The 20,970-nt window shown below is 37.0% G+C and overlaps 1 protein-coding gene across 1 annotated transcript in view; it reads right to left on the bottom strand.

Moving 5' to 3' along the window:
• Positions 1-11,690: 11,690 nt before the first annotated feature.
• LOC131440716 (cell division cycle and apoptosis regulator protein 1-like) overlaps positions 11,691-20,970 on the bottom strand; it is a 62,285-nt gene continuing 53,005 nt past the window's right edge. Inside the window, exon 9 of the mRNA XM_058612235.1 lies at positions 11,691-12,064. Coding sequence (XP_058468218.1) covers positions 11,842-12,064 — 223 coding nt within the window. The 3' untranslated portion in view covers positions 11,691-11,841. The remainder of the gene's footprint in view (positions 12,065-20,970) is intronic.

Here is a 20,970-nt window from a genome sequence, read left to right as displayed (position 1 = left end):
CCAATACTTTTTAGCTTGCTTAGGGTCCGTTCTAAAATTCCTAGTAGATTGTATGCCGATTTGTGCAGGCAGAGATTCACGAGATCCGAAATATTGAACTCAGTATATGAATGTGATTAATTCTTTATTCATCTACTAGGCGTCATTACTACCAAATACGGTCGACGGAATGAACAAGCCAATACTTTTTAGCTTGCTTAGGGTCCGTTCTAAAATTCCTAGTAGATTGTATGCCGATTTGTGCAGGCAGAGGTTCACGAGATCCGAAATATTGAGCTCAGTATATGAATGTGATTAATTCTTTATTCATCTACTAGGCGTCATTACTGCCAAATACGGTCGACGGAATGAACAAGCCAATACTTTTTAGCTTGCTTAGGGTCCGTTCTAAAATTCCTAGTAGATTGTATGCCGATTTGTGCAGGCAGAGATTCACGAGATCCGAAATATTGAGCTCAGTATATGAATGTGATTAATTCTTTATTCATCTACTAGGCGTCATTACTACCAAATACGGTCGACGGAATGAACAAGCCAATACTTTTTAGCTTGCTTAGGGTCCGTTCTAAAATTCCTAGTAGATTGTATGCCGATTTGTGCAGGCAGAGATTCACGAGATCCGAAATATTGAGCTCAATATATGAATGTGATCAATTCTTTATTCATCTACTAGGCGTCATTACTACCAAATACGGTCGACGGAATAAACAAGCCAATACTTTTTAGCTTGCTTAGGGTCCGTTCTAAAATTCCTAGTAGATTGTATGCCGATTTGTGCAGGCAGAGATTCACGAGATCCGAAATATTGAGCTCAGTATATGAATGTGATTAATTCTTTATTCATCTACTAGGCGTCATTACTACCAAATACGGTCGACGGAATGAACAAGCCAATACTTTTTAGCTTGCTTAGGGTCCGTTCTAAAATTCCTAGTAGATTGTATGCCGATTTGTGCAGGCAGAGATTCACGAGATCCGAAATATTGAGCTCAGTATATGAATGTGATCAATTCTTTATTCATCTACTAGGCGTCATTACTACCAAATACGGTCGACGGAATAAACAAGACAATACTTTTTAGCTTGCTTAGGGTCCGTTCTAAAATTCCTAGTAGATTGTATGCCGATTTGTGCAGGCAGAGATTCACGAGATCCGAAATATTGAGCTCAGTATATGAATGTGATTAATTCTTTATTCATCTACTAGGCGTCATTACTACCAAATACGGTCGACGGAATGAACAAGCCAATACTTTTTAGCTTGCTTAGGGTCCGTTCTAAAATTCCTAGTAGATTGTATGCCGATTTGTGCAGGCAGAGATTCACGACATCCGAAATATTGAGCTCAGTATATGAATGTGACTAATTCTTTATTCATCTACTAGGCGTCATTACTACCAAATACGGTCGACGGAATGAACAAGCCAATACTTTTTAGCTTGCTTAGGGTCCGTTCTAAAATTCCTAGTAGATTGTATGCCGATTTGTGCAGGCAGAGATTCACGAGATCCGAAATATTGAGCTCAGTATATGAATGTGATTAATTCTTTATTCATCTACTAGGCGTCATTACTACCAAATACGGTCGACGGAATGAACAAGCCAATACTTTTTAGCTTGCTTAGGGTCCGTTCTAAAATTCCTAGTAGATTGTATGCCGATTTGTGCAGGCAGAGATTCACGAGATCCGAAATATTGAGCTCAGTATATGAATGTGATCAATTCTTTATTCATCTACTAGGCGTCATTACTACCAAATACGGTCGACGGAATGAACAAGCCAATACTTTTTAGCTTGCTTAGGGTCCGTTCTAAAATTCCTAGTAGATTGTATGCCGATTTGTGCAGGCAGAGATTCACGAGATCCGAAATATTGAGCTCAGTATATGAATGTGATTAATTCTTTATTCATCTACTAGGCGTCATTACTACCAAATACGGTCGACGGAATGAACAAGCCAATACTTTTAGCTTGCTTAGGGTCCGTTCTAAAATTCCTAGTAGATTGTATGTCGATTTGTGCAGGCAGAGATTCACGAGATCCGAAATATTGAGCTCAGTATATGAATGTGATTAATTCTTTATTCATCTACTAGGCGTCATTACTACCAAATACGGTCGACGGAATGAACAAGCCAATACTTTTAGCTTGCTTAGGGTCCGTTCTAAAATTCCTAGTAGATTGTATGCCGAGTTGTGCAGGCAGAGATTCACGAGATCCGAAATATTGAGCTCAGTATATGAATGTGATTAATTCTTTATTCATCTACTAGGCGTCATTACTACCAAATACGGTCGACGGAATGAACAAGCCAATACTTTTTAGCTTGCTTAGGGTCCATTCTAAAATTCCTAGTAGATTGTATGCCGATTTGTGCAGGCAGAGATTCACGAGATCCGAAATATTGAGCTCAGTATATGATTGTGATCAATTCTTTATTCATCTACTAGGCGTCATTACTACCAAATACGGTCGACGGAATGAACAAGTCAATACTATCACATTCATATACACGAATACATTGACAAGTTGCTGGAGCGGTTTAGAATGACTGACTGTAACCCTGTTTCAACATTGTTCGATGCTAGCCAGAAATTATCAAAAGAAATGTATTCGAAGTCTACCGATAAAATCGCAAACGGGTAATTCAGCTAGAACTAAATTTTTCAAAATCCTGTGTAAATTTCAAATAAGTTTTACGTTGGAAACACTACTGCCACCTACTCAACTATTCGCTACGATCTTTCAAAACGTTTCACTACGTTCCGGAACGATAACAAAATCCTCCTGCCTGTTATAGAGATATTTCAACTACAAAAACTTTTACACTTGTGACAAGTCATTTGAACCAACAGCAAAACAAAAATATTGCGTGAAGTGAATGTTTATATATATATATATATATATATATATATATATATATATATATATATATATATATATATATATATATATATATATATATATACTGAAGTCTTTTTTTATGCGTACCGTACCGCATAAAAAACCGCATAACTCTGAAACTTCGCATAAAAAAGACCGCAGAAGGGTAAACCGCATAACTCTGAAAATTCGCATAAAAAACCGCATAAAAAAAGACCTCAGTGTATATATAACTTTAAAGGCTGTTCTATGGAATCGCTTATTTGAAAGCTAAGGAAAAGACTGTGCGTCTTCATGTTTTGGACGAATTTTTGTATCTTTATTATATTTTACAGTATAGACTGTTAAAAAAAGGCCGAAATTCAAAAAATCATATCTCGAAAATTCCACGTACCATATTGAAATAAAAAAAATACCGAATTCTTTGCCGAAAAAAATAGTGAGATGCCACCGAAAATTGGGTGGCTGATTTTGCGTGGAATGCCCCATATATATCAAAAAAGAGGAAAAAGGTAATTATTTCTTTGATAATTTCAACATTTTTAAATCAGGAAAAAAATCACAGAAACCAACAGCCATATTTTGTAATCTATTCCTAAATTTAACCTCAAATATTTCGTAGGTCTTTGTGATGCAACATGTTTCTTTGTATATTCTATGTTATAGCGATGGTTGCAAAGATACACTTCCGAATGGAACACATGATGAAAGAACAATACAAAATTCTTACGCAGATTCTATCGTTTTAATGATATGCTGATACTGCAGCACCAGTATTTGTTTGAAGTCGAATAAAAAAAACAAAATAGAAGGAAGAGAAAAATAAACAAGACACGTGCGGCGAGGTAATGACGTATTTCGCCTGGACAATGTTGACAGCTGCCGGAATGCAGCCAGCCTTCTGACGGTTGCCAGAATTCCTCACAAGCGGATAACCTGACAACTGGGGGGGGGCTGCTTTTGTTCCAAAATGGACCAGTTTCTGATTGGCTGATTTTGATGTTGCTACAAGCACATTGTGAAAAGAAAAAACTTTTGCAGGGTTCGCGAGCAATGATTCCAAGTATAAAGAAAATCAGAAAACAAGTTTATTAAAATGTATAATTTTAGGTCACCAATGAAAATGAAAATTTTCAGAGAATGTTTCACTTTTTTCAAATCTCATTTGTAATAAATGTTTATAGTGGCAGCACTGTGTAATTAAAATCAGCATCAAGCCGTTTTTCTTTTTAGTGAATTAAAGTGTAACCAAAAAAGATTTGTTAAATTAGTGTAAACTCGAAAGTGTGTTTAGTTTTACGAGAAGAATGAACCGACGACACGACCAGGCCGACGACACGACCAGGCACTTCGAAGAAAAATCGCAATGAAAAGTGTTCGTGAGCGATTTACCGCCAGTTACCAAAAATATAGCGACCCCTTGATGACGATCACAATAATCTTCTTGAGCAACACTGTTTAAGTTGCTACGAACTAGTTACCAAGGAGCCCCATAATAAATAAACAAACCAGTCGAGAATGTTTTGAAATAGTTTTTTAATTTAATTTTTGTGCCATCAGCGTAAAATTAAAAGAACTCAGAAACCAAGATTGTGAAAGTTGCACGAGACACCGCGAAAATACGACAAAGTTAGACGATTTCACAATACGCTAGGTACGAATTAAATATAATAAAAAATAATTAATATATAATTTATCATGAATTAGAGAATTATCCTGCACCAGAGCCCACGTGCAATAGTTGATCATGAACGAATTTTAATATTAAAAGATACATTCATCTATCAAGTTAAGGTTACAACGTTGTTTTTGTATTCGCACCGACCGGAACAATATCCAAATCTGACACTAAATGTAGTGCTACGATAGACAGGCTTCATTCTATATAATCATCAAGTAACGGCCTATATTCTGCTTGAGAACCAATTATAAAATTATTTAAAGTAAATTAAACATGAATTCTATTTATAAGTGTATTCGCATCTGCATATGAAGTGCAATTGCATCTCGTAGAATAGTACTGATATACCGGATTGATTCAGCTTTGTCATTCATATTTCGGTACTAAATCATCAGATTGATAATAAGATTTATTATGACGGATTCAATGACTCTTGCAGTTTGCTAACATTTTAAAACTCATTTATTTAGTTTGCTAACATTATTAAACTCACGTCACAGATCTGATCTGAAGACTGATTACGTTGAATTATTTAACAAGTATCAACGGATATTGAAATGTTATGTGAAACAGACAACTTTGCCGCGAAATAAGGATCTTCCACCTGTGGCAGCTTATTTTGTTTACATTCCTCAAGTCTTCAATATGCAGTAACCATGGTTTTGGTAACTGTTATTCAAAATCAACAGTTCATCAACTTGTGTTGCCAGTTTGAATAGTTTTTCAGGAGATTTCATTTTGACATTACCAGTTACTGAGGGGTAGTTAAATATGCGATACAGTTTTGATAACCGAGTGGCAGGTCGTGTCGTCGACCAGCCACACCGAAGAAAAATCGAAATAAAAAGTGTCTGTGAGTGATTTCCGTCAGTTACCACAAATATAGCGGCCCCTTGATAATGATAAAATTATTCTTTTTGGGCGACACTGTTCTGGTTGCTATGCGTTATTTGTCAAGGAACCGCAATTATAGAAATAAACAAACAAACTGGAAAACTAACCCGTTCCATTGCCACGAAAATGCAAGAAAAAAGGATTAATTTCGGAATAAAGCGATCTATTCTCTTGTGTGCGGCCACATATTTCCAAATCTGTTGCAATAAAATGGACACAAGACGAAACTGAATTTATTATAATGTGTATTTGCTAATAATCAAGTAAAATTACTGTTTCTCAAAAAAAACGCGGAGCAGGATGTTTATTCTGTTTATTATGCATTCAATTGAGAACAAAACCATTATTTCGTAACACTAGAAGAACCCTTACAGAAGTTTAAATCAATGGGAAAAGAACGATAATGAAATTGCTGCGTTCTGTGATGTCGATTTGAAACACCAGTATTAAATTTAAGCTATTTTCAAAGATCCTTTATACATTGAGTCAGTAACAATAAAATGCATTTATCTATGTCATTTATCTGCTAAATCATGCTAAAAAGATTGATTGTTTTCCATGAAGATCTTTATTGGAGATGCGTTTCAAGTCTTCTCAAGAGAATTTTCCAAGAATTATCCAGATGTCATACTAAAACTATTCTAGGGTTAGCAAAAGTCATAAAACAAAAGTTTGTCTAAATGGCGCGAAAAAATAGTAATGCTAATGATACGATCTTAGAAAAAATTCTTAGTCGCATAATTTGAAGATTTTATGAAAACTATGCAATGGTGTCAATTAATTTTTGAACTTTTCTAATGGTGTGAGATGCTGATGTAATTGATTGGTAACTGCTTTGGTATCAAATTTCCTGTGCATACAATTACTGGTGGTGCAAATAAAATAATATAACATATCCGTATTGCAAAAACAAAGCGCTTCACTTAACTTTAAGGGCCGATTCTTGTTTTTAGGCACAGTAGTAAAATGCGCGACTGGTATATATCGATTCGGAGTTAGTTTTGTTTATCTACATAAACATGTTTTTGAATAACAGTATCCAAGGTATCTGTTATTCGAAATCAATAATTTATCAAATCGAGTTGCCAGTTTTAACTAATTTTCAAGTAATTTCGTTCTAACATTTCGAGTTACTGAGGGGTAGTCAGATTTGCGATACAGTTTTAATAGACGAGTGGCAGGTCGTGTCGTCGAATGAACTGTTGTGTTCAACACTGTGGTCGCACTAAACGTTTCTATCCAAACTTGACTTTTTCCGGTTTCCAAAAGATCTGGTAATACGTCAACAGTGGATTCAATATGAGATATTTCGTGTTTTGTCATCAAAGCTCAATTAATTGTTTTTAAGCATTAATATATAATAATAAAATGCATTCACCAATACATTTTTCATATTATTTCAAATAAAAAAAATTTAAATTTAATAAATAGTTTTTTCTTAGCACTAAGTTATTTAAAAATCTGTAAACATGGCTACGATGTAGCCGATACGTTGGTATTTTTTCCACAGGGCGAAAATGACGAGAAGAATGATTCGGAAGGAAGAATAAGAAGCCAGTTGTCAGATCTTGTCTTAAGTCTATACAAAGAAGTTGAAAAATTTTCGTGTGGCGATTTTTATAATGGATGGAAATTTAGAACAACGTGCATGCATCAAAATTTGTGTTGCAAATGGATTTAAGTGTTCCGAAACGTTGAAAATGTTAGAAAAGGCCTTTGGTGAATCGTGTCTAGGAAAAACACAGGCATACGAGTGGTGGTGGTGGGTACAAGCTTGAATCATGATGAGATCCCTGGCCGCCCAACCACATCTGTTACTGAAAAAACATTGAATCGGCGAAGCAAATCGTGTTGCAAAATTGTTCTGTACCGATTAGAGAGATTGCTGTGTTGTTGGGCATCTCTTATGGATCAGCCGAACACATTTTAACTGATGTTTTGGGTTTGAAACGCGTCGCTTCTCGACTGGTGCCAAAAAAGCTGAATTTTATTCAAAAACAGCGTCGTGTTGATGTTGGTTGTGTGACTTTTTTTTTCTTCCCCAGATTCAAATTGCCATTGCGGGGAACGCGTTTTGAGACCATAGAGACCATAAAAGAGAATTCGCTGCGTGAACTAAAGGCCATACCTTCGGCGGCCTATAAAACTTGTATGGAAAATTGGATCAAGCGTTGGCATGCATGTATTGCCGCTGAAGGAGAGTACTGATAGAATAGAAAAGACGTCTGGTTAGAACGGTATAATATATTGGAATGAATTTAATTTACAGTCTGCATCGGAATACCCAAGAAACTGCTCTGTTGCTATACACAAGTTTATTTTGTTTGGTACCTTTCAGATATCTGAGTACACGTTTAGCTGCGATCCAGTGTGCCGGGTTGCTGCAAAAACTGCTGATTGCATTCACCGCAAACGCAATGTCCGGTCTGGTACATTGTGAGACGAACTGTAATCCACTTACAAGTTCTCGAAATGGTACCTTTTCCATCTTTGCGATTTCATCGGTAGACTTCGGACACATTTCCTTCGACAATTTCTGGCTAGCATCGAACGGTGTTGAAACAGGGTTACAGTCAGTCATTCTAAACCGCTCCACCAACTTGTCAATGTATCGCTCTTGATCTAGCATAACCATTCCTTTGGTTTGTGTTAAACGCATTCCAAGGATTTGTTCCGAATAGCCAAAGTCTTTCATCTGGTATTTGGCCATCAATTGCTGCTTCAGGGCGGTTACAATTTCAAAGTCATTTGAAAACACTAGAAGATCATCCACATATACAGCTACGATGAGTATTTTGCTATCTTCAATTAGAAAATATACGCAGGTATCCAGCTTTGATCTACGTAGACCAATATTTCTAAGCACCGCATCAAGTTTTGTGTTCCAAACTCGACTTGTTTGCTTCAGTCCGTACAGAGCTTTCTTAAGACGACACACTTTTCCTACACCAGTATTGAACCCCTCTGGTGGATCCATGTAAATTTCTTCATTATCCAAATCGCCTTGAAGAAAAGCTGTGACTGCGTCAAGTTGATAAATCTGCAAACCAAGCTTTGCTGCTACTGCCATAAGATAGCGAACTGCAGCATATCTGACCACGGGTGAATAAGTTTCGCCGTAATCATTTCCTTTGATCTGCGAAAATCCTTTGATCACGAGCCGTGCTTTGTATCTTTCAACTGAGCCATCCGCATTGGTCTTTATCTTATAGACCCATTTTGATTTAGGCGCCGTTCGTCCCGGTGGTAAATCTGTTACTTTCCACGTATGGTTATCCTCTAGTGACTTCACCTCTATCTCCATTGCCTGTTGCCACAGGCCTTTAGCGTCGCGTTGTAGCGCCTCCGTATACGATAGCGGTTCCTCGTTAGGATTACCCTGAGACATGGAAATACTCTGAGAGACAGTACTAAAGCTCATCTTAAAATCGTGGTACTTGCCTGGAATCTGGCGCTACCGGCCGCTGCGCTTTACCATATTTGGTGGGCATTCTATTTGCGGTGGGAGCGCTACTTCTGCTGGCGAAGGTGGATCAATCACTGCTATTGTTTCGGTTTGAATATTACCTTCACTATATTCACTCGTCTGCATCTCGAACTGTTCGACTTCTGGTTTAGACTTCACTGCAGCTGATTGCACTGCACATCGCGACTTACAAACAATCTTTTGGTTGTTGGATTATAAATACGATATCCTTCCGAATGAACATAGCCGACAAAGATACCTTCTCGGATTTCATGTCCCATTTCATTCTCCTCACTTTGGACATATGGGTCATTACTCTAGTTCCAAACACGTGCAAGTTGGACAGGTTTTTCCAATCCTGCATCAGAAAGAATGCATCGGGCACGTTCTACTATGGTCCGGTTCATACGTTCCGCGAGACCATTTTGTTCTGGATTATGTGACACGGTTGTTTCATGCCGTACTCCACACTGTCGCAAGTATCGTTTCATGGATTCATTGACATACTCCAAACCGTTGTCACTCCTCAGTCGCTTCAGTCGCTTACCAGTCTGAGTTTCAGCAAAGACTTGAAAATCTTTGAAGCACTCAAATACCTCACTCTTCGACCGAATGAAGTAGATGAAACATTTTCTGCTATAATCATCGATGAACGTGAGAAAATACGTATTGCCGCCTAGAGATTTCGTTTCCATTGGACCGCAAAGATCGCTGTGTACTAACTCCAACACATCTGTTGCTCTGGTTCCTTTGTTATTGAATGGTTGACGATGATGCTTGCCCTTCAAGCAAGAAACACAAGACGGAATCTCTGCATCGCTGAATTGCATACCGGTACCATACTCCTAAGTTGCTTTAAACTTTGCACATTCAGATGCCCCAACCGACGATGCCACAGTTTGATAACTTCCTTTAGTTTCGTCAAACAAGTAATGTTCTTCTTTTTCTGACAAAGTCGATACATTCCACATTGCTGCTTTCCAACAGCTACCAAGACGCCACGTGGATTGAAAACTTCACATCTATTTTTGGTGAATACTACGCGATGACCAAAACTGCAAATTTTATGCACCGACAGGAGATTCATAGGTAACTTAGGAATGCAAAGTACTTCGGAAACATCAAGTATTTGTGTTACACTTCCAACGTCTGCTTCGATTGTTACATTCCCTTTGGCCACTACTGCTGTTTCCATGCTATTCGCAACTAAGACACTGTCAGTCACCTTCTGCGTATCTTTCAAGATCTGTTCTTCTCTGCACATATGTGATGACGTTCCGGAATCAATAATCCAGTCATCCGCACAACTCTTGTTATAATGTGCCATGAACGCCGCGTGCCTATCGAGCTTCTTTGAAAGCCGATGATCTGTTCGCTTCTGATCTTGTGAAACATGGATTCCCGGTTTTTCACATTCAGATGCGTAATGGCCAGCTTGTTTGCACTTGCAACACTTGATGTGTGTCTTATCCGGCTTAGACGATTTATTCTTTATTTTCGACTGCCCATAAAATGCTCTACTAGAATCGCTTCCCATTGAATCGTCCGGCCACTTGACATCTTGAAGAATTTTTGCCCTGATGGTATCGGCTCGCAACTGGATTCCTGATGCTTCCAAACCCATGATCATGGGCTCATAGATTTTTGGTAGTCCCATCAGCAAAATGCTTGACATCCATCGATCGTTCACTTCAAAGCCAATTTGCGACAGTTTATGCCTCGTAGACATTAACATGTTCATATCTTGAAATGCCGCCTTCAGACTGTCCCATGCTTCTCTGGCAGTTGCCGCATTCTGGACGAGACTGTAATTCATCGGATCAATGCTCAGACATATGGTAGCCAGCGCCCGTTCCGAGAGTTCTTCTGACGGGTTTTCTTCCTTAATAGCAGTCCACGTACCTTCCCGAATCATGATCATCTTGATCGCGAAAGCCCAGGAACTATAGTTCTCCTGACCACGTAGTCGCTCCGCCAAAGGTAGATTCACACTTCCGCCTGGCAACGACATCCGGGAACTCGTCGCTCCTTGTGCTTCTCCGTTTGGAATCGCCATACCGGAAACAGTCGAACCTTGCACCACTTCTGAAATACTTTCGTCTCCTCTTCTCATTGGAGACCGCTCAATCGGCATAAAGCTACTGGAGAAAACTTATCTTCAATGATTTGAAAATCTTCGGTGGAAAACAAAATTTTTCTTCAACTGTTTGAACCGTTTCTATGACATCACGCCAGGCCCATAACCTGATAGAATAGAAAAGACGTCTGGTTAGAACGGTATAATATATTGGAATGAATTTAATTTACTTCATACATAATCAAAGGTTACTGAGATCAACAAGTACTTTGAAGGCGATAATAAATAAATTTATAAAAAATTGAAATTTTGCGTTTTTTAATAAAATTCCGGTTCTTTTTTGATCATAAGGTAGACTAGTTCGTCTGGTGAGGAATTGAAAGTGTATATATCCTGGATCCTGAAATTGGCCCGGTTAAGATCTCACCAGTCGAAGATCACTAAACCAGCACCAATTCACTAGTCAATCAAAATCGGCAGCGTAATGTGATTTCCTTGGATTTTCAACCATACATTGATAAATTCCCTACTATTATTATTATTAATTCAAAAACTAAGAACTATAATACTATATTTATGTAGAATTATAACATCAATTTTTCGAATCTGATGATGTTTGTAATACCGTCAAGGTTAATAATGGGGTTGATTGGGATTTCATTAAGTATACAAAATGAAAAAAAACCTATTCCGGAAGCAAACTGTGGTTTATTGCAAATTCGAAAACATAGTCGTTTTATTCAAAACGTTTAAATGTAAAATTATTGACATATTCAGTAGGATACTGTGGGATAATGCATTTTATGACTTTAAATGAATTATTTTCTTGTTACATATGTTTATTCATCTTCAATTGTGATTTCAGTGGCAGATGTTTCTTGCTTATCGTGTGAATTGATAGTGTCAGATTGCTTGCTATTTAAGCTATCCTTCGAATCACTTGTAGCTGCAACTGTATTTGCTTCCGATGTGTCCTGTTGTGTCTTTTCATCCACTTTTGATTTTTCAACCAATTCCTTTTCCTTGGATTTTCTGTCTTTGCGATTTGAACGATCTTTTGAACTGAGGATTATAATAGATGAAAATAGAATTAGTTATTTTGCAAGAAGGTTAATTTCAAGTATGTGTTTAATTCACACTAATTACTAAAATACATAAAAGAATCCAAAATTATTACAAAAAAAATCCCTTTGAAAATTATTATATTATATTAGGTATTATTCTGAAACTAACAAAAAACAATTGCTTCTCATAGCTCCATTAATGACCTAAAGCTTTACCGAAGACATGAATCAAATCGAATCAACCTAAGTTTCTGAGATATGGGCGGAAGAACCAAAATGTAAACAAAGCATGTTGGACTTTATTTCTATAGAACTATTCATGAACTATCACTTTCATTACAATTTTTTAAATTTTGTTATCTCTTTATGGGCTATTCTGAACGAGGGTGTGGTTTACAAAGCTCCACACGTTCCATACCGGACGAACTAGGCTATCGTGCCCAAATGAACACTAGTAACAAACCAAACCTACCAATCATTGATAAATTCCCTCCAGCATGTAACCCAAGCAACAGATTCCTTTACGGTAACCAATTTGCAACGGAAGATACGAATATCTTTTATTGCAAGTTCGCCAGAGAATTTGTCACTTGGGCAGGGAATGTACCTCACCCGGTAATCAGTCAATAATTGAGTCGTGTCTGTATCGTTTCAGTATTTTATCATCCTTCCGATTGTTTCTGCGTTGTCAATAATCGTATGTACCACTTCAGATATAAAAGACTACATTAGAAAACATGTCAATGTTTTCTGATGTAGTCTTTTATGTCTGAAGTGGTACATACGATTATTACATCAATTATCTAGAAATGATATCGAAATGATTGGTCCGCTAACACTAACTTTTCTAATCTGCTCAGATTGCGTCTTTTTTTTCGATGTAGTCGATGTGTAGTAGTATTTTTGCATGCACAGAGCGGAATACGAATGATGATTGATGAGTGAGTGTAGCATTAGTGAGAAACTGAGTAAAAGTAACAAATGTCAGAGAAAGTACCAAGCATTCACCACAGAGTTCAGATTACACCAGATCTAGACGTTTCATGAATTTCTAAGACATTTGGCATTGAAATTTTTTGGCATTAAAAATGCCTTACTCTTCACTATATGGGGCCGGGTGTCAATTAAAAGTTTCAAAAATAGTCGCGTAACCTTTTTGTGTCATAATTTTGAACGTTAATAACTCGGTCATTTGTTGATGGATTGTTATAATTTAACAACCAATCGATTCGGAAACTTTTAACTTAAACATGTATGACGACGTCTTTTCAGTATTTCAATAGCATACTATTGAAAAAATGGTTGGAATCGACCTATGTTTTCATCCACCAATCCCTGTTGTGCAAAATGACGTCAACTTCTTGTTCGGCATAGGAGGCTTTGCGTCATGCATAAAAAACACCGTATCGTTATGCGTAGTATGAAGAGAAATCTATAAATATAGGCTGCACAATATTTCTTTGCCTAGTTGATGTTTGACTGTAAATGAAACAAGTAGCTTGTCCAGTGAGCTGATGACTGGATTGTTCACTTGCTGGATTGTCGCTTTTGCATTACGTGTTGGTGTTTCCTGTTGTCTGTGCAACACCGCGTTCGCTTGAGTATCTTATGTATCATCTAGCTATTGAAAAACCGAATCAGCGTGGTTTCCGATTCTTTTGAAATATGTATTTAGCAAATTTTTGGTCGATTTTGCCATTAAAAATGCCTTACACTTCGCTTCCCGAGGCTGGGTGTCAATTTAAAACATGCAAAACTAATCGCGTAACATTTTTCTGTCATAATTTCTAACGCTTATAACTCAGTCATTTGTTGATGGATTTATATAATTCAACATTCACATATACAGAACAATTAGATGCAATATCATATAGTATCAAAGATAAGCTCAAGGTAAGTTTATTTGCGATTTTACATGTATCGTTTGAATAGGAACCCTCGTAGAATTTGGTTAACCGCCAGTTTCAGTTCAACAAAGACATCATATAAACAAGATATCCAGCTCTCACATTTCCCGAACAAATCATTGGCAACATCCTTTTTTGCGAGAATGTCGCCCCCAGACGAGCCCGCATCGAATCTTATACATAGAAGTAAGGGAGAAAAATGTCAAATTCGTGCGCGCCAAAATAGCAGGGTTGCGCACCCATACAATTGACATGATATGTTGAATGTGATGCCGTGCAATGGCGTTGCTGAACTGAAGATTGACTTCGCTCCAAGCTGACAGGGTCTGAGTTCAATTATTATTTGCTTCAAAACAATAAGCGTCTGATGGTTACACGCGTTGTAACTATGGCAATGTTCATTCATGTGTTAATAACATCAAGTTACAATATGAACAAAATTTCGGAATTTTGTTGCGTATCCATTCCGTATATTCCTAATATGCCAAAACGAAAATCAATGTAAGTAACTAAATATTTTATGCGGACTGTTAACGACCATTATCATGTTAAAACTGGGGGTAAATAAACGATATAAATCAAATCAAATTAATAAGTTTGTACGTTTCTCGAAAATTGTCATCATAAAATAAAATAGTTTCATTTGTTCAGGTTTAAATCTTTAGGTTGTTTGTATCTAAAATTGAGCTTTCAAGTAACTTTGAAGTGTAGTGAAGTTTAGTGTATCATCATCATTATCATCTTTATTTTTGTATTTATTATGAAGACCCTAGAAACGTTTCATTTTTAATGTTATTGTGCTCGGTCGTGTCTTGAATACAACCCTCATACCGTTTCGGGAAGTACCATAAATAATGACAAAAACTTTAAACATGGTACTTCTACATCTTATGGAATGTTCAATCGATTGTCACACGTTTAGATTAAAGGAAATAATAATGAAAACTAAGAGATGTTGATTCATTCAAACTGCAAGGCAATGTCTTGGCATTACATTCCTTTTGTGGAATTTGGCCTTTCTGTTTCAACAGACTTCGCAGCCGATTCTTAGTGTACATAATCATTGCATGGCTAGTACTATGGATCCTACTGACACTTGGAATCCTTCCAGGTCGGGGCTCGAACATACGACAACTGGCTTGTATGACCAGCATCCTATGCATTGAACCGCCAACACTTGGAATCCTTCCAGGTCGGGGCTCGAACATACGACAACTGGCTTGTATGACCAGCATCCTATGCATTGAACCGCCAACCCGGAACAAACTGCGGTTAAGCCTAAAAAATCGTCGAGACATGGGGTGTTTGCCCAATGTCCAATGTCCCATGTTGCATAAATCACACGAGAATTCGATCGGAATAAAATAAAAACAAACTTGTCATTTTGACCAACAGCAAAACAAAAATCTAGCGTGAAGTAAATGATGCACCCAAAATTGTGTCTCGTGTGAAAGCAGCACTCAAATCGTGGTGGCATCTCGTGTCGACCATGGTAACATCTGCAAGTGTTCGCCGTGCAGATTGAGCAAATTTTACACACAGTTCATATGTGAGCCTGTATATCTGTTTTCTGTGGTTCAACATACAACCTATATGGGACAATAAGCTGATTCAACACTTTTACTGAACATCTCGCTCAAATAAAAAAATAAGTATTGTCACTTTTACTTGCTGAAAAAATTATGATGCTAACATGGTTTTTCCGGTCACTTGTCACCTTGATCTACATTCTTGGTACACGTATCTACCAGCTTTCGTATGTCGGTGACGTTTTTATTCATTAGTTTGGGAAGTTCGAAAAGACTATCGATATGTTTGTTGATAATAATTTATAATCGCCGGTCCTCGAATCTAGCAGTCAATATTCCCCAAGCAGCTAATTATTCGTTATTATTCAAAATTTCATGGTCGATGATTCCGACAGCCTTTCCGGTAAGAGAATTCCGCAAATGAGAAAGATTTATTGAAGATGATTCGAATTCAGAACTATTCATGATTGTTTCGAACATTGATTTAAAGACGTACCAATTTTCGTAAGTACCGTCAAACATAGGAAACGGTACCTTTAACGGAGAACGGTGAGCACCATTCACCGGTGCTGCAGCTGCTGAGACAAATAGCTTTTATTTCTACCTTTTTAATAGTTTCATCTTCCATACAGCCTTTTGAACGCAATGTAGGCTTCCTCAGTTTCCTCATGAATGTTTTCCCTGATGTTCAGACAATAAATCCGCTGTTGGTTGATGTTTAAAGTAATAATCGTAAGCACCGCTTCAGACATAAAAGACTATATAGGAGAGCTGGGCCAAAACCGAAGCGGATACAATGCGACAAGAAGCAGTTGGTAGGATGACAAAATACCAATACGATACAGACGCACGACTCAATGATTGACTGCTTACCGGGTGAAGCACACACTTCCTGCCCAAGTGACAATCTCTCTGGCGAACTTGCAATAGAAGATATTCGTATCGTTCGTTGCAAATTGATAACCGTAAAGGAATCTGTCGCTTAGGTTACATGCTGGAGGGAACCTATCAATGATAGGTCGGTTTTCTCCTTCGTTACTAGTGTTCATTTGGGCACCATAGCCTAGTTCATCTGGTATGGAAAATGCGGAGCGTTGTAACCACCCCCCTCGGTCAGAGTTGCCCATAAAGGGAAAAAATACTATTATAATTATTATTCTTGGACTTACTTGATATATTAGTAACTGAAGGTTCTTACTTCCAAAAATTACAAGCAAAAAAATTTTAACACCATTTAATTTAGAAAAAAAATTGTAATTTTATTGAAGTGAAATTATTCTACTAAACGCTCAAACGCTGATAAATTGAATCCTAAAATTAGCTTTAGAATCCTAGATAGTGTTCCGCAATTATTTGCCTATTTTTTCAAATTTAAAACTGGTAGGAGAGTTTAAAATTACATTTTTAATGTCATCATGATAGGTCGAGTACCGCACACAACACTGTAATTTTTTAACAACATGTTAAATGTGATGGCACTGGCGGCCTATTGTATTTGCAAAGAACTCGACGATGCAACAAAAATAATGCAAGACGCACTTTTTTCCATTTTTTGTCTAGAACTCTGCAAGATATGTTTACATGAAGTAGAAAAAATTCACCGAAAAACTCGTTTTTATTGCTTCAAATTGTTCGTCTCCAGTTTGCCTACAGCATTCAAAGGTTCAACACATATGTTTTGTTTGCATAAATACTACAACGACACCCACTAAAATGTTCAGATCATGTTTCATGAAAAATCTCTTTTTGTAAATTCAATATACGTTTCTATAAAATAAAATTTAAAAAATACTCAAAAACATTATTAGTTTTATTATTCCCATTTTTTCTTGTAATATCTTTACCATTTAAGGTATCGGAAAATCTTATGCCATGGCAAATAACAAAATGTAAGAAACGAAATATACCTGTTTTGAATATAAATGAACCTGAATACACTTCTAATTCCGAAATGCGTAAAAATACACGTAAATTAATAGGTGTATATCTGTTCAACAAATAGCTAAATTTGAAAAGAAATGATTTAATGATACAAACAAACTCGAATAGTTTTTGAAATTATCAACAAAAGGTATAAAAATAACAACTTTTTTTTATAATTTACAGCAGTTATTCGTTTTGTTCAAATAATATTCTTGAGTAGATTTAATAATAAATGACAAAATACCTATTATAATTATAATTGAATAGTAAAATTTGGTAACACTTTTAAGAGTAAAAGTTTGAAAAAATATCCTATTGTCATTCCGTTTTATTGTTCAGATAACAGAGAGTATTTCATTTACTACATATAGGTTTCATTAATGTCTGCCGAGACGAAGTTCCATCGCATGTAAATTCGAAACATTCATCGTATAACAGAACCCAAATTAACACTAATCAATTGTGTATCGTAATCGTAGGGGTAAACTAATTCAAAATATTTTATTACAGCTGTTTCAATACTAGAATTGCGGTTGTATATGCATTTTGCGGTTGTATGACTTTCTTCCGAAAAGCATTTCCCAGAAAATAAAGCAACGAAGTATTTTTCCCAGAATGTACCGTTCTCCAGAAAACCATATTCACGAAGGTACTAATTAGTAGAAATACATACAACAGAATGTACCATTCCCCAGAATGCCATCTCCCAGAAGAAGCAAATACCTAGAAACTGTTTCCCCAGAATGGAAAATAATACAGAAACAACATAGGAACAGATCTTTTACCAGAAAAGCATCTACTAGATTCAGGCTCGTATACATGAGGGAATTTCAGAGATGCAAATACCCACCCCCCCTTCCTTCCTCCCTAATCCGAAACTCAAGAAATTATAAGAGGAGACAGGGGCTAGACCGGACACGTGGTTAAACCGGCCAGCTTAAATATCTTATAAACCTGATATTATTTCGATTCATAGATTGACTTTGTAAACGCGCTTGGAAATGGCGCGGTAGAGATGATATGGGTAAAAACCCAGTTTTAATGGATGGTTTTTCAATTTCTAAAAAGTGTCCGATTTAGCCCCGATCTCCCCTATATTATGAAAACACCCCCCGAAATTTTTTGCTGAGTACGCGTCTGACTAGAATGAATCAGTCCAACGAAAAAAATTTTCCATGAAACTTCGGGGATGCTAATTAACTGTAATTTCCAAGGCAACTATGCTTATATCAAGTTTGTTAGTCTGAAAAAAAGGGTTCTAAGAATAACGAGTTTTATAAAAAAATAATCAAATTATATAACGGGTATGAAATTATTTAGCTCTTTTTATTAAACTTAAAACGTAGCTTCTTTAAATTGGGTATTTGTTTTCGCATATAGTATATAGTACCAAGCTAACCATTCGTCGTTACTTCGGTCTATTGTACGTGTACTAACAACAGATTGTTTGGATACATTGCCTAATTTACTTATCGTCTTAGTTTGAATCTTCTAGTTATAGAGGGTAGTAAATAGCACACTATCATTTTATATAAGTATCTTATTTAATGCTAACACAATATTCTGTTCGTCATAGATGATTCAGATCGAGACGGCCGAAGGCCGCGAGTGCGCCGGCGACCCGCGTCGGAAATGCCCCGCTGTCTAGTTGCGGGCGTTTGCCCGGATTACCCAAAGCTATCCCTCAGTTAAGTCCGAACGAGAGGCAGCGAGGTCGGACAGTTGGTCATTAAAAACGATGAGGCTAGCCGCATTAGACCCTTAAAAATCGCAGTAAATTAGAATATATTCTATTACGCAGCATGTTGATCTGTTATGCCAAATGATCATTATGCCAAATAACTATGATGCCAAATAACCATTATGTCAAACGGTATTATACCAATAATAATATTCTAGCGACTAATGCCATCGGGTGTATGGCCATCGGGTGTATGGTTATTTTATTACTTTCTAGAGTTTGTATTTCTGGAGATTAGTACTTTCTGGGCAATGAAGCTCTGTGGAAAATATTTCGGTTTTTTATGTTCTGAAAAATAGTTTTCGGAGAAATGTTATAGAATCGTATTTTGCATTTCATACTTGAAATTGCTCTTAATAAAGCAGAGTTTTGACTTCAAGCTTCAACATTGATATTTTATTAAACTCATCACCGCCCTGGCACTGACTACACTTTATTGACTTTGGATGTATATACTAAAAATAAACATCATGGTCTAAAGCAGTGATTCCCAAAGTGGTCCCTACAGGCCACCGGTGAACACTAACTCAAATTAAAGTGGGCAGTAAACTCGAAATTGTCAACAGGTGGGCAGTAAGTCGCCAATAGTTGGCTTCGCCTCCTAAACATTTATCTAAAATGACCAACAAACTAACTGACCCTATGTTCGGGGTTGGGACTCGAACCCAGGCGGGCTGCGTGAAAGGTATCAACTTACTCTATTCATGATAAGTTTATATATGTGGGAACCTATTCAATGAATGAATCAAATCAATTAAAAGTGATTTACGAATTAATTAGTAATTGCCAAATCAATTCTGGATTGTATTGGAAGCCAATTTAGTTAGTAAGTTGTTTATTTTTTGCCCGGTTTTAACCTATCGGTCATTCACCGGGGTGGAAGCCAAAATATAATGTGAACAGAGAATCATTCAATTCCTGTGAGACTTATGTCGTTTTCGTTTTTAAATTGCACTACACTGGTGTAGCGAAAGCTGCACTGAAACCGTTCGTTTTTACCAATTGCACTACACCAGTGCTACACTTTTTCTGCACCGATACCACTGGTGTAGCACTCATCAAAAGTTTGGTGTAGCTCTGCGCAATGGAATCGTTTATTGTAGTCAATGGTTACTGTTTATGTTTTCGTCATTTTTGTTCGTTTATTCATGCCTCAGTGTAGCACTGCACCGGTGTAGTGCAAATTAAAAACGAAAACGCCATTAGAAGAAAGAAAATGAAAACGAGCAGATGAAAACTTAATGAGTGTTATGATTGAAATTGGGCAGACAAGAATGAGAGTAGATAGTTCGGATGCTCTATTAAAAATTTAAATCTCTCTACATTTCCAGTTCAATTCATACAGAATACGAAAAAAATTCAAATATGCTTCTTTTTTAGCAAATTTGCAAGCAATTCGTTTGACTCCTTCTATCATGTTTTGCATAGCCTACTCATCAGAGAACACAAGTTTGCCACAAAATGCATCTCACTGACCATATATTTCTATTTTGTGGAGCTTTATGTAGCGTTTACACTATTGCTGGTTGCCAGCATGCTGGTGCCAGTGTACTGCCTTCTTAGGAAAAAAACGTTCAACGGTGGTCCTTCATTGGTCTAATACGTAGGATCATTGGACCACAGTTGAACGTTTTTTTTTTTCTAAGAGGGCAGTACACTAGCACCAGCGTACTGGCGAGTCAAAAATCACCATAAAATCGTGACGTCCTTTATGAACAGCCCCCTACATATGCCACAAGAAAACACTCCCAATGTATAACTTTTCTCCAATACCCAACGGATGTACATACTAAAAATATGACTA

Source organism: Malaya genurostris, chromosome 1 (genome assembly GCF_030247185.1).
Source record: "Malaya genurostris strain Urasoe2022 chromosome 1, Malgen_1.1, whole genome shotgun sequence".
Lineage (NCBI taxonomy): Eukaryota > Metazoa > Arthropoda > Insecta > Diptera > Culicidae > Malaya > Malaya genurostris.
The sequence above is the reverse complement of the archived record's forward strand: the minus strand, read 5'-3'. Positions and strand labels throughout refer to the sequence as shown.